This window comes from Saccostrea echinata, unplaced genomic scaffold (assembly GCF_033153115.1).
Source record: "Saccostrea echinata isolate AGI-Se365-2 ecotype Australia unplaced genomic scaffold, CSIRO_AGI_Sech_v1 ptg000002l, whole genome shotgun sequence".
In the NCBI taxonomy this organism is placed as follows: domain Eukaryota; kingdom Metazoa; phylum Mollusca; class Bivalvia; order Ostreida; family Ostreidae; genus Saccostrea; species Saccostrea echinata.
Genome location: NW_026889751.1, coordinates 26,504,753 through 26,527,790, shown reverse-complemented (window position 1 = coordinate 26,527,790; position 23,038 = coordinate 26,504,753). Strand labels below are relative to the sequence as shown.

At 35.1% G+C, this 23,038-nt stretch overlaps 2 protein-coding genes across 2 annotated transcripts; both read right to left on the bottom strand.

Moving 5' to 3' along the window:
• Positions 1-10,415: 10,415 nt before the first annotated feature.
• Positions 10,416-18,191, bottom strand: LOC133178196 (inter-alpha-trypsin inhibitor heavy chain H4-like). Its single transcript, XM_061312946.1, is given in 9 exon segments — positions 10,416-11,158; positions 11,675-11,956; positions 12,163-12,205; positions 12,207-12,322; positions 12,502-12,746; positions 12,975-13,032; positions 13,035-13,078; positions 13,166-13,314; positions 18,138-18,191. Coding segments are annotated over 9 exon segments (1,734 nt in total).
• Positions 18,192-18,255: 64 nt separating this feature from the next.
• Positions 18,256-21,857, bottom strand: LOC133178195 (uncharacterized). Its single transcript, XM_061312945.1, has 2 exons — positions 21,455-21,857; positions 18,256-19,232 (listed from the first exon to the last, which is right to left on the bottom strand). The coding sequence occupies exons 1-2, from the start codon at positions 21,855-21,857 to the stop codon at positions 18,256-18,258; spliced, it is 1,380 nt and encodes a 459-aa protein (XP_061168929.1).
• Between the last annotated feature and the right edge of the window lie 1,181 nt (positions 21,858-23,038).

The following is a 23,038-nucleotide window of genomic DNA, read 5'->3' as shown; positions in this document are numbered from 1 at the left end:
TTTTACAAAAAAAAAAAATAGTGACCTGGTGTTGATAAGTTTCTATAACCTTGAATGTTTTAGAGGTATCTATTCGAATTATTAAAGTGGCCCTTAAAAGGGCCGTTGATACGTTTCTATAACCTTGAATGTTTTTTTAGGTATCTTTTCGTGTAGGTATCTATTCAAATAAATGGCCCTTAAAAGGGCCGTTGATACGTTTCTATAACCTTGAATGTTTTAGAGGTATCTTTTCGAATCATTGGAGTGGCCCTTAAAAGGGCCGTTGGTTGATTTTTTTTATCAAGGGTTTACTCCCTGAGAGACCTGCCTCTACCTCTGCCTCTGCCGCGGAACTCTGTTCGGTCTGAGAGGGGAGGTCGTTGGTTACTGGTCAACGGCTCCATAAAGTCTGGTCTTCCGGGTCGGGGTGGAGATGGCTGTCTTGGAGGAGGGGGTCTCAATCCTCGCCCGCGAGCTGCATATCTCGAAAGCCTGCGTCTACACAGAGGGCAACATTGGTTCATCTGTACCAGCACAGCTGAACACTCGAGACAAGCCGGTCGACGGCGACACTGACAGCAGATGTAATTGGACATCCGATCCTCCTCCAAGCAAACTGAACAGGAATCCAGCCTGCCTGCTGCGACTTGAATCCCCCATCTAGGAATTGGCCCCGTAGTACTCACACCTGGTGACATCTCCGGGGTCGGGGGTGGTGGTGGTGGTCTAGCCAGCTCCGGGGAAGGTGGTGGTGGTCTAGCCAGTTTCGGGGAAGGTGCCCAGTCATCGTTGACGGGAGGGGACCAATCCGAATCAACGGATGATGAAGCCCCCTGTCCAGCCCAATCGTTGTTAACGGGAGGGGTCCAATCCGAATCTACGGAGGAATCCCACTGTCCAGCAGCTGCTCCCGTGGGATGACTGGGTGACCAGGTAGGAGTTGGTGGTCTTCTTGGAGGGGACGGGCTTCTGGGGTGGTCCTCGAGTAGTTCCGGACTACTCAGAGGGGCCGAATAAGAAGCAGCAGGTGGTGCTGAATCTGTCCTCCTCCTCCTCCTCCTCCTCCTCCTTGGCTGGTCATCCTGACTGGTAGACGGCGATCTTCGTCTTCTTCTACGATGTCTTTGTCGTCGCCGTCTTCTTCTTCTCATCCCGTTCAACAGGTCACTGGCTAGGCCCAGAGTAGCTATCGGCCAGCGAGCTAACTCCGTCCCGGTGTTGATGTCCCGCACAATCCAGACATTTACTACCTCAACGCCATCAACCAAAAAGTAGTTAGGAACGTCTTCCTCAGCCATACTGATACGGTGCCAGCAGAACTGATACTAACAGAATGACACCGAGCTCTGGCAAGCTGCCGTATTTATGCGCACAGCACGAGCGTAAAAGAGAGCACCCCTTAACCGAGAGCCAAAAAAATCATGGCGACGTCAAATTGTGTTATTTTGTGCTTCATAATCTATACATTGGAGTGAATAACTTATTATGGGATTAGAAATACATGGTAACATCTTACCCATCAGATGAAGGTAAGTTTCAGGCATGATTTCATAGTATTTTTGATGCATGACATTTATCTATCGTCTAGAAAAGAAGCATTGATGTTGAACCGAAGGGCTAAAATCGGGTCACCTGAATACATAAAATAAGTATTTTAACCTTTTTTAAAGTGTGATACAAGGAAAACTTAATCTATACAATGAGATTAAACCTAGGGAAAAGTGTTGATGCTGTTTTTAAATCAAAGGAATGGTTTCAAGTGTAAAAATATAGCCAGAGTCAGTTAAGGCATAGACACAAGAAGGCGAAGGTCGGCCATTTTTTGTAGAAAATCACTGTATAGACTTGTATAGAGAATATAGGATTTTTTTAAAATCGTGACCTTTTCTGACTGGAATTTTTAAATAAATCAAATCAGTTTAGTTAAAAAACAATTTGAATCCACTTTATTTCCAGTGGGAATGTCTAGATGTTTTATAAATAACAATATTGATAAAACACAAGGCACAGCATTCTATACACATAAACATGATTTTTTAGGAATCCTGAAAGATTTTGAGATAAAACAGAATCGGATTAGTTTTAAAATCAATCTATATCTACTTTAATGGAAATGGGAATAGATTTTTTTTTCTGACTAAACAAAAAAAAAAAATCTCAGCGTCTAAAAAATCTCAGCGTCTAAACCAGGGCACAAGATGGCGTCATATTTGTATAGAAATAATAACAAAAGACTTATTGTGGTTTACATCCTTTTATTTTTTATTTAATAATTGTTCAAACTGTCGAATTCTCCTCTGAAATCGTAATCGATCTGCTACTATAGCCATCCATGGACTTTTTCGATCTTCGGGTGGTAAATGATAAATTTCATTCAGGCTGGTATCAAAAGTTACACATTTCTTAACATGTCTGAAATTTCTACATATTTCATCCCGTATTGGATGCATATTTTCTCTACCGCTTCTATTTCCTTCCAGAGTAGACATACTTTGCTCCCTTCGGGATGACATAGGAAACTGTAAGGTTTTCCTAAATAGTCGCTCATTTTCATCCCGTACATTTTTTCTGGTAGAGTCTTTTTGATCCGTTGACAAAGGAAATGTATAATCGCTAGTCTCCCCAGTGTCGGATGATGTAATAAAGCCAGGCATTGTAACCACAAGTCCTGAGTATTTTCTATGATGGTCGTCGCTCTCTGGAACACTGGTTCCGCCTCCGGGGGTAAAGCTTCTTGATTTTTCTCGATACATCGCATTAAAAAATCATACCCTTCCAACACTAAAGAGTGAGTGTGTTTATGTGTTGACATGATAGTCAATTGTGAAGAAATGACCAGAAATGTTTTCTTATTTATACCCCTGTATCTATACAAGACGTACACAGAACGTACAATGTACTGACTCAGCAAAACGTAGGTAAAACGAGAGAGGGGTGCTAAGCGCGAGGGTACAAAACGTAAGTCAAACCTATTTTTGCACACGAAATCCAAAAGGGTATATAAACCAGAACTGGAAATTTAGGATCATTCTTACTGGGCACTTGGTACTTGACAGACGTAGAAATATGGCACAAGCAATGATGAATTCCGTGGAAAATCGTAATTATATTCCAGCTAGCAATGAAGGGTTAGGATATGCTCTACCGACAATGCCTGACACGCAGGATCCCATCGGATTTGATCTGGGACTTTATAATATGCCTGAACCCATGACAAAGGAAGATATGGGCATCTTAACCACCACTCTGGATGGCATTGTTAACATGCTGACTCAACTGAAAGAGTACAACACCAGTGAATTTTGTTTGATTCGTGGGAAATTGTCCCGATTAGAAGTTAAAGTCGCTAGAATGGAAGAAAAAATGAGAGGATACCAGAAAAATGAAAACACAGGAGCTGCCAAGAAAAATGAAGATACAGGAGCTGCCAAGAAAAGTAAACAGACAGACCCATGTTTCATATGTAAAGAATTAGGACATTGGGCTCCGGACTGTCCCAGAAAAAAACAGAACTTATGCTACAAGTGTGGAAATTTTGGACATTGGGCCCATCAGTTTACAGATGACAGTATGGAATTACTCAAAGAATTCGAAAAACTGGAGAAAAAGGCACAAGAAAACAAGACCACCCAACATAAGACCAGTCAACAGGATCAAAAGCAGGCTAACAACAAGAGGAAACTTCCTACTACCCAGACGGAGAAGACCCTGAAACTCCAGAAGAAAAAGTAAATATGTACACATTCTTTGAATAAATCATCTTACACACTTTTGACTGTGTTATTGTTTTTTCCGTTTTCAGAAAAAAGAGCTCTGTGTGAATGACACACATGACGTCACAATGGTATACTTGAATCGATGCCAAGATTGTGTATTGCCTAGGCCTGACTCAGCACAAGACGTAGATTAAACGTAGACCCCCCTTTTTTTACTTGGGTTTTTCCAGGGTGTATATTAGATTGAACCGGTCATCTGGGGCCAAAAAAAAGTGTACTCAGTTGACCCCCCTATCCAGGATCTGGGGGGACAAAAGTGCACTCAGTTGACCCCCCATCCAGGCTGCTTATACTACTTACATATATTACATGTAATAAATTGGATCCAATGTAACCCCCTTTTCTCTCTCTTTCTCTAGATCTCTCATATCAATTTTAAAACATGAACTTCTTTAAAGTAATATTTTATTTCGTATTGCAGTTTTTGTTACATTTAACGTAGGTCGCGGGGTTGGTGATCTTTTAAAATTGCTCGAAAACATACCATGAAAATTACATATATGAATCTCCTACTTTTGTTGTACATTCTCTGAAAATTTTAAAAAATTCGTCTGCATCGTTCTTGCGTTATTAAATCCCAAACATGCCATCGTTGTCGTAACATTTTCGACGCTGTTCTATTGAATTCTATAGGGAAAACGTCATTTTTGACTCGTTTTCAGGAAAGATTTATTTTTAAAAAATCTCAGTAACTTTTAAATGGTGAAGACGAAATTGTTTCCCTTTTGGTTGTTTCACACAGAGATGATTTTAGATAAATCAATGTAAAAAAATTAATATGTCTTCGAGTTAGTTTTCTAGTAATTTAAATGCGAATAATTGCTTTGATATAGCAAAATGTAACATTTTTAAGAATGACGCTATAAACTATCACGACGTCACACTTAACGTCGTGAATACGGTCCGGTATAAAGTGCAGAAAAACAAAGAGAAGAAAGAAATTTATGTTTATATATATTTAATGTAAATTTATATTTAAAATAAGCACAGATGTATGAGTTATGTAACAGTGAGAGAGAGAAGGCTGAAAGGGGGGGGGGGGGGCTTGCAGGTGCAGTACTCATAGCGTGATTCAGAGACTTTTTTCTTACAAGAATAGGGGAGCCAATATTAATTAAAGAATAAAATTAGAAAAAAAAGTTCAAAATTTTCTGACAAGAAAATGGGTAATCGCCAAAACGTTAGAGAAGAGAAATGTTGAGGTGTTAGGTACAACTATTATTCGGGAGCAAATGTGGTAGGGAATGAGTATAGTAAATAATCTTTTCTCAACAAATACATATCTATTCTCTGTCGAGTTGAAATGATACATGTTATATGTCCGATTCGAAGACTAATTTTCGTTTCATTTTGCTTGATATAAATCATAAATAAGTAATCTTCATGAGCACCAGCTGAAGTGCTAACAAATAGACTTTTTCCTAATTCAATACTGATCAACGAAGTTTGGACCTCCAACTCACTTGTATTCTAGATGTAATTTGCTTCCGATGCCTGTGATACATATATCAAGTGCTTTCAAATGACACGTATACGAAATTTTCACATTAGTAATGCTTATACGAGTATACACGCCGCATACAACTGCCCTTTTAACAGGATGTCGCTGTGGTATCACCACATATCGTCATGCAGCGTTTTTCCAAATAAAATTCCATTCTGATAAATTGGTAAATTTAAAAAAAAAAGGTACCAAGAACTACTCGTGTTTTGTATGAAAAGATCGCAAATTTTCACCGAACTTTGTCATATTTTGAGCACGAATTCCTCATAAGTCTGCCAGCGATCTTTTTTAATCAGGTGAGATAACACACAAGTACCTCTAGCTCCGAGATGTTGTAATTTTGGAGCTTTAATTTCTTCGTCGCAATACTTTTACTTTATTCAAATCTTTCTATGATAAAAGATGTATCTAAATCTTGTTAAACATCATTGCCTTAATCTCTATACATATCTGTATTTCTATGGTGCATTTACACTTGCATTCCTCGCCGTTTTTTTTTTTAAATTCTTCACTCGGTTTTTCGCATACAAATAGGGGATACCTCCCAAACTTTTACATTGATTTTATAATTAAATACTTCTGAAAAGAATTTTAAAAAGGCCATAAAAAGCCATCGGACCACAGGTGCTTGAGGACAGACCCCCCACCCCACCCCCACCCCCCACCCCCATATAGACCTCGGGCCTGTTCGACTTTTTTCCTCATACATTATATATGAATGACACATTTGTGATATAATCTATATCATCAATTCGGAAAAATTGGCTTAAACAAACATTTTATAAAAATTACTATCCTACTCTATGTATATAAATATATAGAGAGTGGGGTAGATTTTGTAAAATGTTTGTTTTAGGTTATTTTTCCAGTTGTTGGTATAGATTACATTGTATATCACAAATATGTTATTGAAAGATAATTTATGAGAAAAAAGTCGAAAAGGTCCGGGGGTCTATATTGGGGGGAGGGGGGGGGGCTGTCCTCAAGCACCTGTGCATCGTACGAAACACTTTGAGAGAGAGGTAAATGGAAATGAAAATCTAAAAATTAATTCTATCTCGCCTTATCAACAGGCTACAATTAACTACCCAGATTTTTTTTTGTTCTGTTTTGCGACTTTTCAATTTATAGGGCAACTTGCTCGACCGGGAAAGCAAATTAGATAAATTCTGAAGCTGTTACTTATAGAAGGTCTGTGTCGTTTTTATGCTTTATGTTTCATATCTGAGCAGTTTTTCAATTGTGATATATATATACATGTATTTTTAAAATCTCCTTTTAGAAATAAAGTTTAAACTTTTGATATAACAGCTGTAATTGCGGTTGTTTATATAATGACGGTTTATCAGTGTAACAAACTTTTAATTAAAATACGTCAAAGGAAAGAAAAATAATCATGCAGTTGACACTTGATTAGTTGTTCCATATCTTTTCGTGATACTGTTGTGGTCTCAAAGTGATGATAAATAAACGCTTTCGATGTTCGAACATTAAAAAATCGTTAAAAAGTTTTCTGTCAGTGATAACTTCTGTTTGTTGTATTGAAGTTAAAAAATGTTTTCCTCACTGTGACGTCATAATCAAATGTGCACAAGAAAGTCGACCAAATCATATAAATTGCGTACTCAGTTTTAACGACGTCAGCAAACCCGCGACCTACGTTAAATGCTTAAAAAAATATCGAAAGTGGATGTGAGAAACAAAAATATTCAGTCAAATCAAAATTAAAAAAAAAAAAAAAAGAACACGACCAAACTTACTAACAAACAAATAAAGTAAACATTTTAAATGTGCTGAATTAATGATTATTAACTTTTTTAAATTCCCACTCTTTTTTTTCTTTTTGTCAAATTAAATAGATTGTTAAAGATAAATTTACAAAATGGAGAGTATTAGTTTAATTTTGCTTCTTCTTCTTTCCCCCCCCCCCCAAACAGTACTAAAATATTTATTTTTAAAAACCTAATAACAGCTAAAACGTGTTTTGAGCTGTTGTTAAATAATTTTCTTTTAATAATCCGGGAGCAAACCCATGCGAGTTGAAATGTTTAGAAAAAAAACAGTGTACACTTGCAACGAAATTCCCTCTCTGGTACCTCTCTAATAGTTCGGGTTATCTCTCTTGTTTTTATTTATAGAAAATTATATCTCGTCTACAATCGTCATTCTTGTGTATTTTTCTCGATTTGTGAAGCATTCAGAAGAACCATGCTTTTCTTTTCTGTAACATGATAGCCGAGCTTCAATTTTAGACCAAAAACATCGCATAAAAACAATTTACAACAAAAGTTTATCAACATGCACCGATGATTCAATGCATGTTGTGAATGGTGGAGCGGATCAATATCCTTTGCGATAATATAATAATGTCCGTGTTTAGCACGTACATGTATCCTCAAACTGGTCCACATATATAAAATCGCATTCATTCGTCCGTATATTCAAAAAGCCAGTCAATCACCTTGTCTGAAGCTTCTGACAGAAATGAATTATAGATCAGAGACTATACTGTACCTTAACATAGCTCGATCTAGTAAAGAAACCGATCTCGAATAATTAAATGCTGTCATGTCTTTATTAAAACTAGTGGACATACATGTAGAGATTCAGACAAGAATTAAATATATGAATGAAAAATAATTTTAATTATCAATATACACATTTACGGCAAAAGTTAGAAACAAAATGTAAACACGTAGTAAAAAAAAATCTGCGTTGAGGTTCACCGTCACTCTGCAACGTCATATCTTTATGACGTTATTTCTCTGTTTTAGTAAAAATGCCATAAGCACCCTTTTTCCATGGGCGCAATCATTTATAGTAATTATTCTTATCAGTAGGTGTATAATCATGTCAGATTTTTATCAAATTTTATTTCAATAAATATTATAAGTCGAATTTTAGTAAGGGTTCAAGTCGGGCATTCTTTGCAAATGGGTTAAGATCGGTAAAATCGAATATCTCAACGAATTTTCTCGTATCGGAGATAAGAGTTTTCTTTCTTGACACCATAAAATCTCTAAAATTTCTTTTTCCAAAAATTAATATAGATTCTTATTGGAAATATCTAAAACTACGTTTAGCTAAAATTCCACTTATAAAAAGTAGTTCTAAACCTTTCTTTTTTATTATTTGACATTAACAAGAAATGATGAGTAACGAGGGGTCTTATTTAAACAAAGGAACACTTCTTGGACCTATATGACCGGGATTGGTTTCAGTCTTTACAAAAAGCTTGCCAATTTCGTTAATGTCAGTGACTTTAGGCTACATATTTCTACATCATAATTAATCGTTCTTTTGCTGTTCTAAAAAAGATTTTTTTACGATTGTTTCCAATATCTTCCTACGTAAAACTTTGATCACAATTTTGGCCCCACCCTAAACCCAAGGGTCATGATTTGAACAAATTTGAATCTACACTATGCAATGAAGATTCATCTTGAATTTCATCTCTTTTGCCAAGTGGTTAATGACAAGAATTTTTTTAAAGATTTTTCCACTAAATTCCTATGTAAAACTTTGCCCTCAGTTGTTACCACCCTTCCGCCAATTTAGACCTATACTCAAAACTAACGGCCATTGAGCAATGAGGGTTCTTAATCGTGCCAACGCTTACCGTGACCCAGGACCTCGGGTTTTAAGGTCTCATCCAAAAGACCTGTGATTTTCAGTTCTAATGCTGGGCGTTTGGCGAAGGAGAAGTCACTACCTATGTTTAGAACTTTATGCTTATTTCCCGATCATTACAAGGAGCACACGGCGGGTGTGACCGGTCGGCAGGGGATGCTCACTCCTCCATGGCACCTGATCCCACCTCTGATGTTTGGAGGTCCGTGTTTGCTCTGCTCCTATTTTGTATTGTATAATGGACTTTTGAGCTTGAATACTATTCGTTATCTCCATATATTTCATTAGAACTGAATCGAACCCAGACCCCCCAATCTCTAAGCGAACAATGGCCAACAATGCTCATCAGAGTTACAAATGAAGATGAAAACATTTACTTAGTCATCATATAACCACACACTAACGAAAACTCATCTTTTTCACGAGTACTCTAATTTTTTTCCATATAACATGACTGTTCTTTGTGCTTTATGTTGTGCTCTCAAATTCAGCAACCGTTATCTGGAGGTCGTGAGTTTGAATCTCGGCCGCGACTGACTTAAGTCGATAAAAAAAACGTGTAGCAACTGTTCCTTTGCCATGCGCTCGGCACTTTGAAGTGAAAGTTGCGGGTTCTTCGGATGAGACCTTAAAAACCGAGGCCCCGTGTCACGGAAGGCGTTGGCACGATAAAGATCCCTCACTGCTCAATGGCCGTAAGTGCCGAGTAAAGGTCAAAATTTGAAGCCATTCACCGGTATATGGTTACCTCTCTATGAGTGAAAAATTCCCGAATGGGATTTAAAACAGCATTTAATCAATCAATCAATCAAATTCAACAACCTGGTAATAGTTTATATAAATTATTATGTCAGTAAAAAAAAATGGCGATTTTTTTCGTGCTTCATTTCTTCAAGTACAGTCCTTACCAAATAAAATGTGCACATAGACGCAATTTTTTTTTTTTTTTTTTTTTTTTTTTTTTTAGAACTCAGATATCACAAGAAGATTTTATGCAGGTAAAGGATTAAAATAGCAAATATTTTAATAAAAGACCATTAAAATACTGCATTCGAATTTTCTAAATGAAACATTTATTGAGATATGTTTCCCTATTCTGTTTTGAAAATAAGTTAATAAAGATTATTAATTTGCAAGGGCATTTTGGTTTTGAATTTTGGATGAATCATAAAGTAAAAACCACGTACAAAATATATAATTTATTTTTTTTTTTTTTAGATTTGTAATAATTCATTACGTTAGAATATAAAGAAAATACCCTTACCGCTGCTTAAAGAGGAAGACTCTGCTCGATTTGATTCTGTTGCTTTCACCTCACTCGGGTTAGCCTTGGTGTTATCGGGTAGCGTAACCACCAAAGAAGTCAAGGGTGTCACAAACTGACACTGTAAAATTAAAGTTTTTGTTTATGGTTATTAATTTTATTCATAATCAAATTCTCAAGATTTCATTTGCATCTATTTTTTATTAAGTTATCAAAGCTTTGCTCAATAAATAAATGTAATCTTTACTTATTTATACCTTTAAAGAAAGCTGAAGAATTTTGTCTTCTTTTTTATTTCTGTCGCGGAATCGAGAGCATCTTTATCTCTCAGCATTTGTTTGATAGACAAATACGCCCAGAGTTTTTCCATCATTCCGGGATTTCTTGTAGTGACAGGAGGTGAAGGCGTTGGGAATGGTCTGGGTCGGGGAGGAAATGGAGGGAATGGGGGTCGTGGCCATGGGATAATGATGCCCTGATTGGGAGGTACACGAAGGGAGACTTTGGTTTTACTTCCTTCTCCATCTACGATCATGCCTGATTGTAACTTGGTAAGATCTTTTATTTTTCCTGCAACAACCATTTCAGAACCTTTGAAGTAAGTGTTGAAATTAGTCTCAGTAACTGTGGTGTCATACAATGTTCCGTCAACATAGTTGAATGAGACGTTCTTCAATAAAACGGTTGATATTTTCTCATAAATCCCTGCTATCTGAAGAGCTGCGTCTGCGTCTTCATAGATTTTCCTTGCAAATCCGTTATTCTGTGCTGCAAGCCTTTTGACAATGTCAAAGTCAGCGCCTTTTCCGAAAGCGAGACTGAAAATGGGCAGTTCCACTTCGTTCTGTTTCTTTACATTTTCTAGTATGCGTTCAGTTCTTGTCTCTCCAGACGTGGCTTGTCCATCGGTTAAGAAAACCATGAGAGGTGCTCGGCCCTTGGTTCCGCTTATTTGCATTAATTTTTGAAGCCTTTCTCTTAATGAAAGATCAATATTGGTCGCTGAAGGTTGAAAATATGAACAAAATAATTTTTTTCCCTTTTTGAAAGCAGGTGAATCTTTTTGTAATTTTCTTGCTAGCAAAACCTCCACTAATCTCCGCTATATTTATGTTAGGCATACATATATTTTGCAGGTGTGAAATATTTCTTGAATTAAATGATGAAAAATAAAGATACATGTGTTTTGACATTTTTCATGATAGTTAAGAAAAGAGGAGATAAAAATGTTCTATGAATTATAACTTAATTTTTCTAAATTCGATGGATATAAGCTGAAATGAAATTTTAATCATTGAACTATTACTTTTCGTGATGTACAGTCGCCTTTTGTATACATTTTTGCAGTATGCATATTAAGTACTTTGCTATTACTGTAACTATAAACCGCTTGTTCTAAATCATCTCGAAAAAATATAAGAATAACGATTGTTTTATCTTATTATTCTTATAAGCTAAAAATACGAATAAAACAGACAAAATAATAAGCAACTATTCATATAATAACTGAGAAAGTACCTCCCCTTGCCGGGGTCTCTTTTATATACTCTTTGGCGGCGTTTTCATTTGAAGCTGTTGCCTGTACAAATTCCGGTTTCCAGTACGACAGGGAGAAATCAAACGCAATAATCATAATTTTATCTTCCGGTTTTACATCGTCTATAATTTTATACATGGATTCTTGAAGCTGTCTCATTTTAGTTCCACTCATAGAACCACTCTTATCCAGCACGAACACAATATCCATTGGCTTCGGTTCAATTCCTTCGGGTGCAAGGAAATGCACAAAATATCCATTACCTGAGGATTTTTTTGGTAATATTTATTTATGCGAAGATTTGTACGATATGTATACAAATATTATTGTTTATTTTTTCTTTCAATTCATCAAAAGCAAATGTATGCTTATTTGTTTTGTTGTTGTTTTTAAAATCCCTTTTTATATTACTTGTATATTTTTCTAATGGTTTAAGATGAGAAAAACGCCATCATAAAAGTTGTAGAATTTACCAAAACATCCCCTGCATTGTCACTTCTGTCCACATCATGCATACTGGACAATAAACTGGCCAGAGATACCAGACTCTTGTTCAGCTCTGGACGGCTCGTATGAAATAAACGCTTTTGTTGGAGAAATACGATCAACTACGCCAAGTTGGTTTGTTCCTTAAAACCAGAAGAAAACGTTCATTATCCTTCACAAAATTAAACCTTATACAATATAACTTATGGTTGATATCTCAAATAGGTTCAAATTTTATTTTGCAAATCGCAAGTCTTAACTGCAAGGATCGAATATCGAACTTGAATGTGTTTGCTACAGTGAATGAAATATTTTGCGATACCTTCCGGATCTTCTGTAAGAAGATCATTTTTTATTGGTGGAGTCTTGATAGTTGTGATATTTCTTGATTCTTTGATTAAGACGTTGATTTTTAAATCGTCGACCACTTGTCCAGGATTGATGTAAATTACATGGTTGTATAGGCCTTTAGTTCGTCTAAGAAGTTCCCGGTATGTTAACTCGAACGTCACTTTTTCTTGGGCTGCTACATTGACCTGGATTTGAAACTTGTTTGTTTCTCTAGGTCTGTGAAAAATTTGTATCTGGTAATGAGCTTATTCTTTAGTTTAATTTTTTAGATATTTTTCTCTCTTTAGACAAATAACAATCATAAATTGTTCATTAATGGAATAGAATTTTTTACTTAAGGTTGTGGTTAAATAGCCAAATTACTTATGAAGTGTCTTTGGGTATAGAACTTTGATTAAAAGTTCTGTTCAATTAGTTAATTGATGAAATATGTATTTATCTCACTTGGCGACAATATGGCCAGCACTCTGCCCCTTTGCTTTGGCAGCCTCAAATTCCTGTGTTCATTTTCCTTGACTTTTCCATGGATTTCTTTGCCATTTATTATCCTTCAACACTACATGTTTCCTGTTTGATATCATGTTTGAAAATTAAACGAAAAGAATTGCAGAAGTATCGTTTGATGTGTTACTTACAATTTGAACGCTGTAATGAAGGCTTCGTTTGGAAGTGTAAGATCGAACTCGGCTTCCCTAGCAACTGGTTCCTTATTGACAACTTTACTGGTTACCACCGTTTTTGCAAACCGGAAGTCGATTTCCGACGTGACATGTAGATAATATATCTAAATTAAATTGTATGAATTGATTTGTTGGTGATATAGTATAATTTATCTACCTTGTGACGTTTTATTTTATATATATGTAAATTAACACAAGAGATTGAGAGTAAGGAAAAGAGAGAGAGAGAGAGTTGTAATAATGTTATTTTTATGTTTTAGTAAGCTTTGAAATTAGATTTGTCAAACGTTCTTTTATAAATTCCTTATTATCTTCTTAAATTTTACATTCTTACATCTTTCTCTCCAAAATATTATGTTGAATCCTTGCTCTTTTTTGGAGGGGGAGGGGGTTTACTAGGAACAGAGTTTTTCATGTTGAGAATATTTTACAGGGTATTCATCCTTACTAATAGATATTGAGATCAGTCATTTTTGTTGAAGATTGGCAGAGTGATTTTAGAACAACTAAAATATTTACCCTTTCTTCAAAAATTAATGTCAAAAATTGAATTTTTTTGTTATAATTACATTAAGCAGATTTTGTATTTATGCTCTGTTTTTCCCCCCAGATACAGAATTATCAATCTTCTAAGTTATTATACTTAATCGTTCATTTTTATTGTTTAGTGTTAAATTTTTAGATAATAAATATAAAATTTACTTCATCATATAATTTTTCAATTTTGATTTTAATTTTGAAACCCTTTAAAAGTGTTTAAATGTCTTCCATTGCCAGTTTTACAGCATTTTTAAAGATTAAGATTGTGTTTCTTCGATTGATATTTATGTTGTATCATAAAACGTTTTAATAAAACCTCACCAGAAAACTACTATTTCAGTCAATTATGCATGTAAATAGAGATGGAAATGTTGCATCAATTAAACTTCTGAAGGAAACAAACATACTAACCCATTTTTTTCATTTGTCTGTTTTATTTTTCATACTGTTTTTTTAAAAAATGTTTTGTTTATAAAGCAAAATAATCAGTTGCCGAAGTATTAAATTAATAATCAAATAAAATTTCAACGACAAAGTGCAATTTTTTTTAATTCTTATATGCTGGATCCTTCATCTTAGAATCAGAAAATCTAATAATCTTTTCCCATAGTTTTCAAAATATTAAGGTATGCAATATCATCCCTATAACTTGACATCATTTTTTGGTAGTACAATGAATAGTCATGTACATATGTATTAAAATCCAAAAGGAATAGCATTTCTTAAAACGCGGTACATATGTAAGCTGTTTTTGAAATAATATTGATAGGATATTGCCCCCCCCCTTCTTTGACGAAAATGTTTCCTACCTCTGTTTTTTTTTTTTTTAAATTCTGTGACGAAACAAAACACAAGAGAAATATTCCATACGCTATAAATCCTTGATACATTCCCATTATGCAGATTGACATTAAATGAAATCAAGATTAACCATATTTATATAGCATAATTTTGTACGCATTTAGTTTAAACAATGGCAAAAATAGACCTATGGAAACCCCCTGGTTATCTTCATGACGTATAAATTGTCATGCTTTGTGAAAACACTCATTTATCATTTTGCGTTTGGTTGGGTTGTTGACAAGTTTGATTTAAACAGGTGTGTTTGCATGTAGGTATAGAATGTTTATGCCTCGTGTTTAAACAATGTATCTCCTAACTAGGGATTAAATTCAAAGGAAAACACATGTTTTGCTCTAAAAAAATAAAATTAAAAAAAAACATGACCTTGGGATTTCTTAGTCTGAATAAACATTTTGGATTTCCGAAACGTCGGAAGGGGGTGTTAAGGACCAATAGATATGCTGTGCTCTTTCATACATGTGATATGTACCGGCGTACGTATGGAAAAGGTACAGTTTTTCGAGCCCATTCATCGTGTACCGGCGGGACACCAAAATTCACGGAATATGAAAATTTGTACAGTATTTTGAATTTCTCGCTAAATGCCGCCATTTTCCTCTCATTCTCGCTCGCGAGACACTGGAAAACGTCACCTGTGTTTGACACTTGACCTTCCGATAATTGTAGTGTACAAACCATCGCGTGGAAGGTGTGAACTGCCAATTGGGATAATTATCTTGCTATAAATCCGTATCAAGATACCCCTTTAGGTAGCTTTATTTTTAAAGAGGTACTTAATTATAACTGTTAATGTTTCGTAACTTGATTGAAAAAAATTAAGCCAACTTCTAAAGTTGATATACATGACTTAATATACATGAATCTGACCGAAATCTTCGTAGGTATAAAATATACGATGTTTATCATCTTGATTAAATGAAATAAAGGATATAGTTTTAAGTTTTTATGTGCTGAAATTTATGTATGAATGTATTTGCTGCTGTTATTTAGCATTGCTGATGTATATATCAGTAATATGTACAAGATGATGACATTGACTCTCACGTTAATACTATATAAAGCTGGCAAACAAACTAACATCTAAGCTAGCTTAATTTATAGTTGATTCATAAGAACATTGTGATTATAAAACACAATATATGAAATTTTAAAGCATTCAAATCTCAATTATAACTTTTAAAATAAGACATTTGCAACAATATATATTTGTTGGTTTAGAAATAAGGTGCCTTATGAGAAGAATTTAAGCGATATTTTATAACGTTTTCTGTACCGTTTTTTGATAGGCAGTGTACAGTTTTTTCACCCAAATTCCAGTTTTTTTACGGCTCCTGTACAGTTTTGTGGTCTTTGACTTATCACATGTATGCTCTTTCGACTTAAAATATGGGGGGGGGGGGTGTCTATCAAATTAAAAGTAATAATTCTAATACATGCAGCACAGGTTTGGTGGGGTTAATTGAATAATGATGAATCCCTGCGTGGCATTATCTTTGATTAATAATGTAGTATATCGGTAAAATGTCTGACAGCGAAACATATGACACAATGATAATATTTCAAAATACCAAGTTTTGATAACATATAATTTGTTTTATTAATCGTGATGAGAAAACCAAGCTTAAAACGTTTTCCTTTGGGTTATACTGTGGCAGCTGATGGAAATTGACGAACGTCATCAGTGAATTTCTATATAACAAGAACGTACATACGAGGTATACCAATGTACCAAGGTACATTTAACTACAACAGTTATTTCATTTAACTAAATACTTACAAGTGAACTGTTTAACGGATTGTAACGTGCAAGTTAGGTTATTTGATCGGGATTTTTTCTTCTTCTTAAAATCCTGTATTCATGTCCTGTAAATGAATTTTTGTGGTATAATGCAACCGTAGATATTAAAAACGCAGATAGTAATTTGCTGCCTATTAAAGAGGGGAAGTCAAATCTCAAAAATTTCCAACCACAGAACCAATTATATGGTATACCCTTGTTTTTAAATTTCATTAATATTATACTTTTTATCAAAAATTAAATAGATATTTCATATGAAGGTGCCATATTATTTTTCTCATATTTAAACAATGGGATTTCAAGGATACGAAAGAAAATCCTATTTTTGTGTTAAAACACGGATTTTTTTACATTCTGAATAGAATCTATGTGTTTTAAATCCTCTATTAAGGAGGCTGGGGGGTCAACAAATTAACCATCAGATATAACTTAATTTTTTAGGGTATGATATCTTAAGCTGTGAACTTTCATTTGGCAAAGAAAAATTTCATAAATTTTAGTTTTAAAATTTGATCATTTTTGTATATCTTTATATGGAGCTCTTCGTCTAAAGGAGATCAATATAGTCTGAAAATGGCCACAACCCCCCATCCTTCTTAACACATTCGAAGAATCACAATAATCTGATGATGTTCTGATCACAAGGAATTCGATTATTTATTTATTATTATTATTATTATTATGACATAAATAATGATACGAAAAAATTTTGACACGATATTGTTAATCTTACATTACTCCTAGTTCCTATTACATTTTTGCACTATGCTCTTCTGAAATCTGAAAGGGTGAGGGACACACTGTTTCTTTTTTAAAGACATTTATCCATAATTGATAATGTTCGAATTCCCCAGACTCTCAGTACAGCATAATTCGATGCATATTCGAATAGTATGATTTTCCTCCACTCGTGTAACTTAATGTCCTTAAACCACCTGAGCCCTCCATCTTATACATATTAATACATAACACAGAAAGAAAAGGTTATGTTGCACTTTGCCACCACTGTGACTTTATTAATTATCCCAAATTTAGATTACATATAATTACGTAAATCACATTAAATGGTTATGTAATAATAACCTTATTAAAAATTGATATACAATTATAAATATTTGATTATCTACCCAATTAATATTTCAAATCAATATTAATCAATAATTCCCATTAATTATCTAATTAATGATGTGATTACTTAATTTCCAAAACATCTATTCCTTGTGGTCTGAAACCGCCATGTATTTGATTAAATCCAATTAATCAAGTTCAGACCCCAAGGAGAGAAGAAAAACAGCACCATAAAAAAAGAAATGAAAGTGGCAAAGTGCAGATACACCCAATAAGACCAACCTTTGCAGAGAAAGACATATGCTCTGCAAACCTTAGCCTTATCTCAACAAATGCAACTACTATTCATGGTAGGTGAGGATACACATATGCCCCACCCAAAACATACATGCTATGTATACTTCACAAGTTTAAAATGAAATGTCATCTTAACTTTATAGGTAGAACATGTATGGTAGGAATAAACATATGTCCCACCTTGATGCAATGTTATCAGGAAATATACATATGTTCCTGATGAATTCGATTTTGTATTAATCACACAAATGAAATCAAAATATAGTAACCCTAACTATAGGTAAAATAAGTAGGAATAAACATATGTCCCACCTAGTTTCAACGTTATCAGGAAATATACATATGTTCCTGAGCTCGCACTTTTAGAGTCCACATACCAATCACCAATGTCACGGGCACTATTAAGTTCTCCATTCGCTTGCTCACTCGATAGAGCCTGTCCACCTAAACATTAACAAATAGCCTATGGACATTGTTCTTAGGAAGGGTTAATTGGCCTAATATAACTTTTGAATGCATCCGATTTCCATCGACCTAAGAGTCTTATTTTGCTGTCGCTCATGCCAATATCCGCGCAATGAGATGCCATGCCTATCCGGAAAGAATGACTTGTTATTCTACTCATGTCCATGTTTGCAAATGAGAGACAGTTTTTAAGTATTGCGGAAAATTTACACCTAGTAACTGGAATATTTGGCACATAACAAAAGAGTGGCCCATTTTGTATCCCTCTTAAACTTAAGTAACTTTTGAGGCATTGAACTGGACAATGGTTTTTGCTACTTGCTGAATGTATTGTAAGAAAAAATGGTTTACCCATGTGATGTTTATATGTAATAAATTTGATAATAATTTTGTCTTGTTCCATACAAATCTGATTGATGTGAAGTAAATTCTTATTGATTACTTTCTGGTAAGATGTTATTTCTCCAACCCTTAAAAACCCGTAGAATGCCAACAAAAACATTGCTTTGAACATGGCCGATTCAAATGCATTAGAAACTGTAAATGGTAAATCGTCGCATATTTGATGTAAAATATTTTTGGTAATAGGTATCCTAACATCTTGTGAAGGTTTCAGTTTGCGGGTTGATAACAGTAATTTTTGTATTAAAAAGGATGAGCATGGATCCCCAAAATTGTTAAGCTTATGAATGTAACTAATAGCTGAGAGGTAAGATGTAATGGTCGATGCAGCATAGTCCCTCGAAAAGAGGTATGCAACATAATATACTAATATATGTTGTTTAACTGGAAGTTCAACCAAAAACCCATATTTCTTTGCAAAGTTTTGAAAAACTGTCCATGCATGGGAGTACGAAGCTGTTGAGGAACTTGTGAGACTGGTATCCAGGAGTCTCTGGATGTCACTTGTTAATTCGGAAATTTTGGAAGTGGAGGCACGTTGACTGGGTTTCTGTCTGTCCATGGCGCCAGTTGTAAGAACTGATTTACCTTAGAACGAGGAAGACAATCACATAGTAAATTTTCTTTTGAAGTCAAATGCTTTGCTCTGAAATAAATGTTATATTGTAAGCATGTCAATACTAGTTTTCGCAAAAGAAACATGATATGTTTATCTTTAGACGTTTGCTTATTAATGACATGAACCAATGCTTGATTGTCAGTGTTAAACAAAATGCATTTATTTGTCATAAATTTAGACCAGACTTGTACTGCCAGGACAATGGGATACAATTCTAAGACTGCTATGTTTTGGTACTGCCAACTAGTATTCCATTCTCCTTTAAACCACTGACTACCAAAAACTGCAGCATATCCAATGACACCTGAGGCATCAGTATATAACTTTAATTCCCTTGAACTTATCCATTTATCAGGGAGAAACATTGAAGAACCATTGAAATGGCAAAGAAAATCCAACCAAACATTCAAATCCTCCTTAACTTCTTTTGTCATCCTAATTCTGTAAAAGTGCTTTTTGATTCCAATGGTCAAATCGATTAGTCTTCTTAAAAAGGCTCTACCTGGCAATACTACATTACAAGCAAAATTCAGTAAACCTATAATTGACTGCAGTTCTTTTAAAGTTAACTTAGTTTGTTCCAAGGCAAATTGAATTTTCTTGACACACTTTAAAATTTTGTCTTTTGGAAGTCTACATTCCATTTTAATTGAATCCAATTCATAACCCAGACAGGTTATCACCTGTTTGGGACCACACGTTTTTTCAAGTGAAATAGGCACCCCAATCTCTGTACACATAGCCAAAAAAGTTTTGAGCTTGTAAACACATTGTGTCGGTGATTTGTCTACAATAATAAAGTCATCCAACACATGTGAAATGCAAGATATACCCAATTTATTTTGTGCAATCCATTGCAAAGCTGTTGAGAATCGTTCGAATATTTTACAAGATGAACTTAGACCAAACTGCAGACAGGTATCAAAATAGTATTTGCTTTCCCATTTAAACCCGACAAACTTAAACTGTGTGTGATGTAGATTAATTATTCTAAATGCCGACTTAATGTCTGTTTTACAACAGAATGCACCTTCCCCACATTGTTTTATAAAATGAATCGCATCTAAAATTGATGAGTATTGAACAAATGACTCATCTGGTGGTATGCAATCATTGACAGATTGGTTTTCTGGGTATGATAAATGATGAATCATTCTATATTCACCCGGCTCTTTCTTTTCAACTAAACCTAATGGTGAACATTGTAAATTAGGAATTGGCTTACTTTCAAAAGGGCCCTGGATTCTACCAGCCAAAATTTCTTTTTGTATTTTTTGATCAAAAATTTCAGGTTTTGCAATAGCAGAATTCAAATTCTTAGACTCTATTCCCGGACATTCTCCTTCGAATCCTAAACAGAACCCATTTGAAAAACCATCAATCAAATATTTAGTTTCATCTTTATCATAACCAGATAACCAGTGAGCAAGTCTATTTACTTTGATTGGAGTTGGGCCCTTGCTTGGCAGTAGAGTTTTTTTTTTGTTTGGGTAGACTGTTTACTTGTGTTGCCTGTTTGGTTTTGATATTTTTGCATGACACGAAAGGGGTGCTTAGTTGGTTTTGTACAGTGAATAAATGGGTGAACCCCTGCACAGTTATAGCATCTATGCTGAAAACGACAGGACATTCCTGCCTGACAGTGTTTACCTGATGATATTGGAAGCAGGCACCCTTGGGAATTGATCTATACTGTAGGTCTTTACTACCTTTGCTTGGTTTCATTGTCTGGGTTGTTGTCAGTCTGGCATTGACATACAACTCCATGTGGACATCCCCCCAGGCAACTTGTCCCTGAGCCACGAGCATTCTTAAGTCTATATCATACCCTTTCCAATTGCCCTTTGCGTCTGCTATCTCCCTGACTGCTTCTAAATGCTTTGCTAGTTTTGCCTGTTGATCAGTGTATTTCATGCAATAAATTGCAGAAAATCTGTTCCATGCAGTAAGCCAGTCATGCATGGAGGAGACAGATGCGTCATTTGATGAATCATTCTCCACCTGGTGGATTGTCAACTTACCAGGACTGTCGCCATCCTCAACTTGTAAAGAAAACTTACCTTTCTTCTGCTTATCTTTTGAAAGAAGTTTTATGAAGTCAACATACTGGTTTGACCATATTTTGGACTTGAGTTGGTCCGACACCCTAGCATCTAGACTGCTGTACTAACAAAACCACTGGGACTCTTACCTGCTATTTTTTCAGTATGGTTAATTACCAAGGCTTCAACAGACTGTTGAATAGCTTGGTCATTGGATGTACTTGGGGCAGTCGATTCTGACCCACAAATAACAGAATTAGTTAAGCTTGGATCATTATTGACAGAAACCCCCGAAGTATTATTACTAATACTCCCCTGACTAGTGGCTGTGGTGCTGCTGGTCACATTAGTTATTAGCGTTGTCAACTCCTCTCTGATTGTAGCAGTGACCCGCTCGGTTACTTGTCTGGTAATGGTTTCCAGGACATCAGGGGATAGGGGCGTAACTGTCTCGACCGCTTCCATATTTGTTGATACCCGTCGTCTCTTGTTTTGTTGAGAGGCAGGAGTTGGCACTCTCCGAGATTTGCTAGATATTCTCTTTGGTGGCATGATTATAGAGGGCGGAGCCCTCTCACGGGCCCGAAGGGCCCGTGAGAGCGAAGCTCTCCCTATAGGTAACACGTATGTATGTAAAATATATTGAATTCTATTGTAAACTATATTTTTATTACAATACCTATGGAACTGAGAACCTTGTCGCCAATATGGCGTCCATAGTCTTTTCCATCTTGAATCTCGCGACAAATTCCCGCATAAACGAGATGCTGGAGAATCGTAATTTTAATTCCAATCCTGCGTTAATGAAGTTTTATAAATTCTAATGATCAAAAACACCCTTATAGTACACATCCTTGTTACTTTCGTTTTCATCTAGGCCTAGCCTAACTTGCACTCGATCGTCATGGACCTGACATGTGACGTCATTCATTGACTGCATGAATCAGCGGAAACTGTTGAATTTTTAACAACCTGTAATAATTGATATTTCATATGCGTACCCTCTTTTTAAAAACAAATTTATTCACCTTTTAATAAACCTTAATATGTTTTTGGTGAAACAAAAAACAGTTTAACGAATTCCAGTGACGTCACTGTCTAGACTGCGTACTACATACTATGGAAGGGCGGATCTTTCTGTGGCCCCTTCCACCAGACTTTAGGGAAAAGAAACAACTCAAATTTACTTGTTAATAAAATTTATTAACTATGAATGTCTTCAGGATTATTTTCAATACACAAACTAGAAATAAAAGATTTTTTGTGACTTGGTGTAATTTTCCTCTTGAATAATACATTTTAAAAATGCTTCAGTGGTAAAATATTGCATGAAAAGCTTTACTGAATTCTGGTATGAACTCAAGAAGGGGGGAAGGGGTATGCATTTTATTTTATTTTTTCATTTATTAATTAATTAATTCATTCATTCTTGTCTTTGATTACCTGCTTGTTCCTATATACATTTGCAGGTGGAGGATTGCGTCTCATATTTGTTGTTGTGATTTTTTTTTCTCTCTCAAAAGTTTTATCATTTTTTAAGTGTCAAATTTAGATGCGTAAAGTTCCCCATCAAAAGAAGAATCTTTGGACATGTCTGAAGCTTAAACTACCACATCAAACACATGTTCATTTATGGATACGCTTCAAATGATAAAAGAAAATGATTTCTAATTTTCATTTTAAAAAAGTACTTTTAAAAATATAGAACAACCTAAAATTTATTCAGCCAGTTG

What these genes read in the sequence shown, in the direction of transcription:
- LOC133178195 (XM_061312945.1), bottom strand. Translation starts at nt 21,857, where the DNA reads ATGCCACCAAAGAGAATATCTAGCAAATCTCGGAGAGTGCCAACTCCT. An exon ending in CCATACTGAAAAAATAGCAG is followed by an intron (nt 19,233 to 21,454) that starts GTAAGAGTCCCA and finishes CCTCGTTCTAAG; the next exon opens with GTAAATCAGTTCTTACAACT.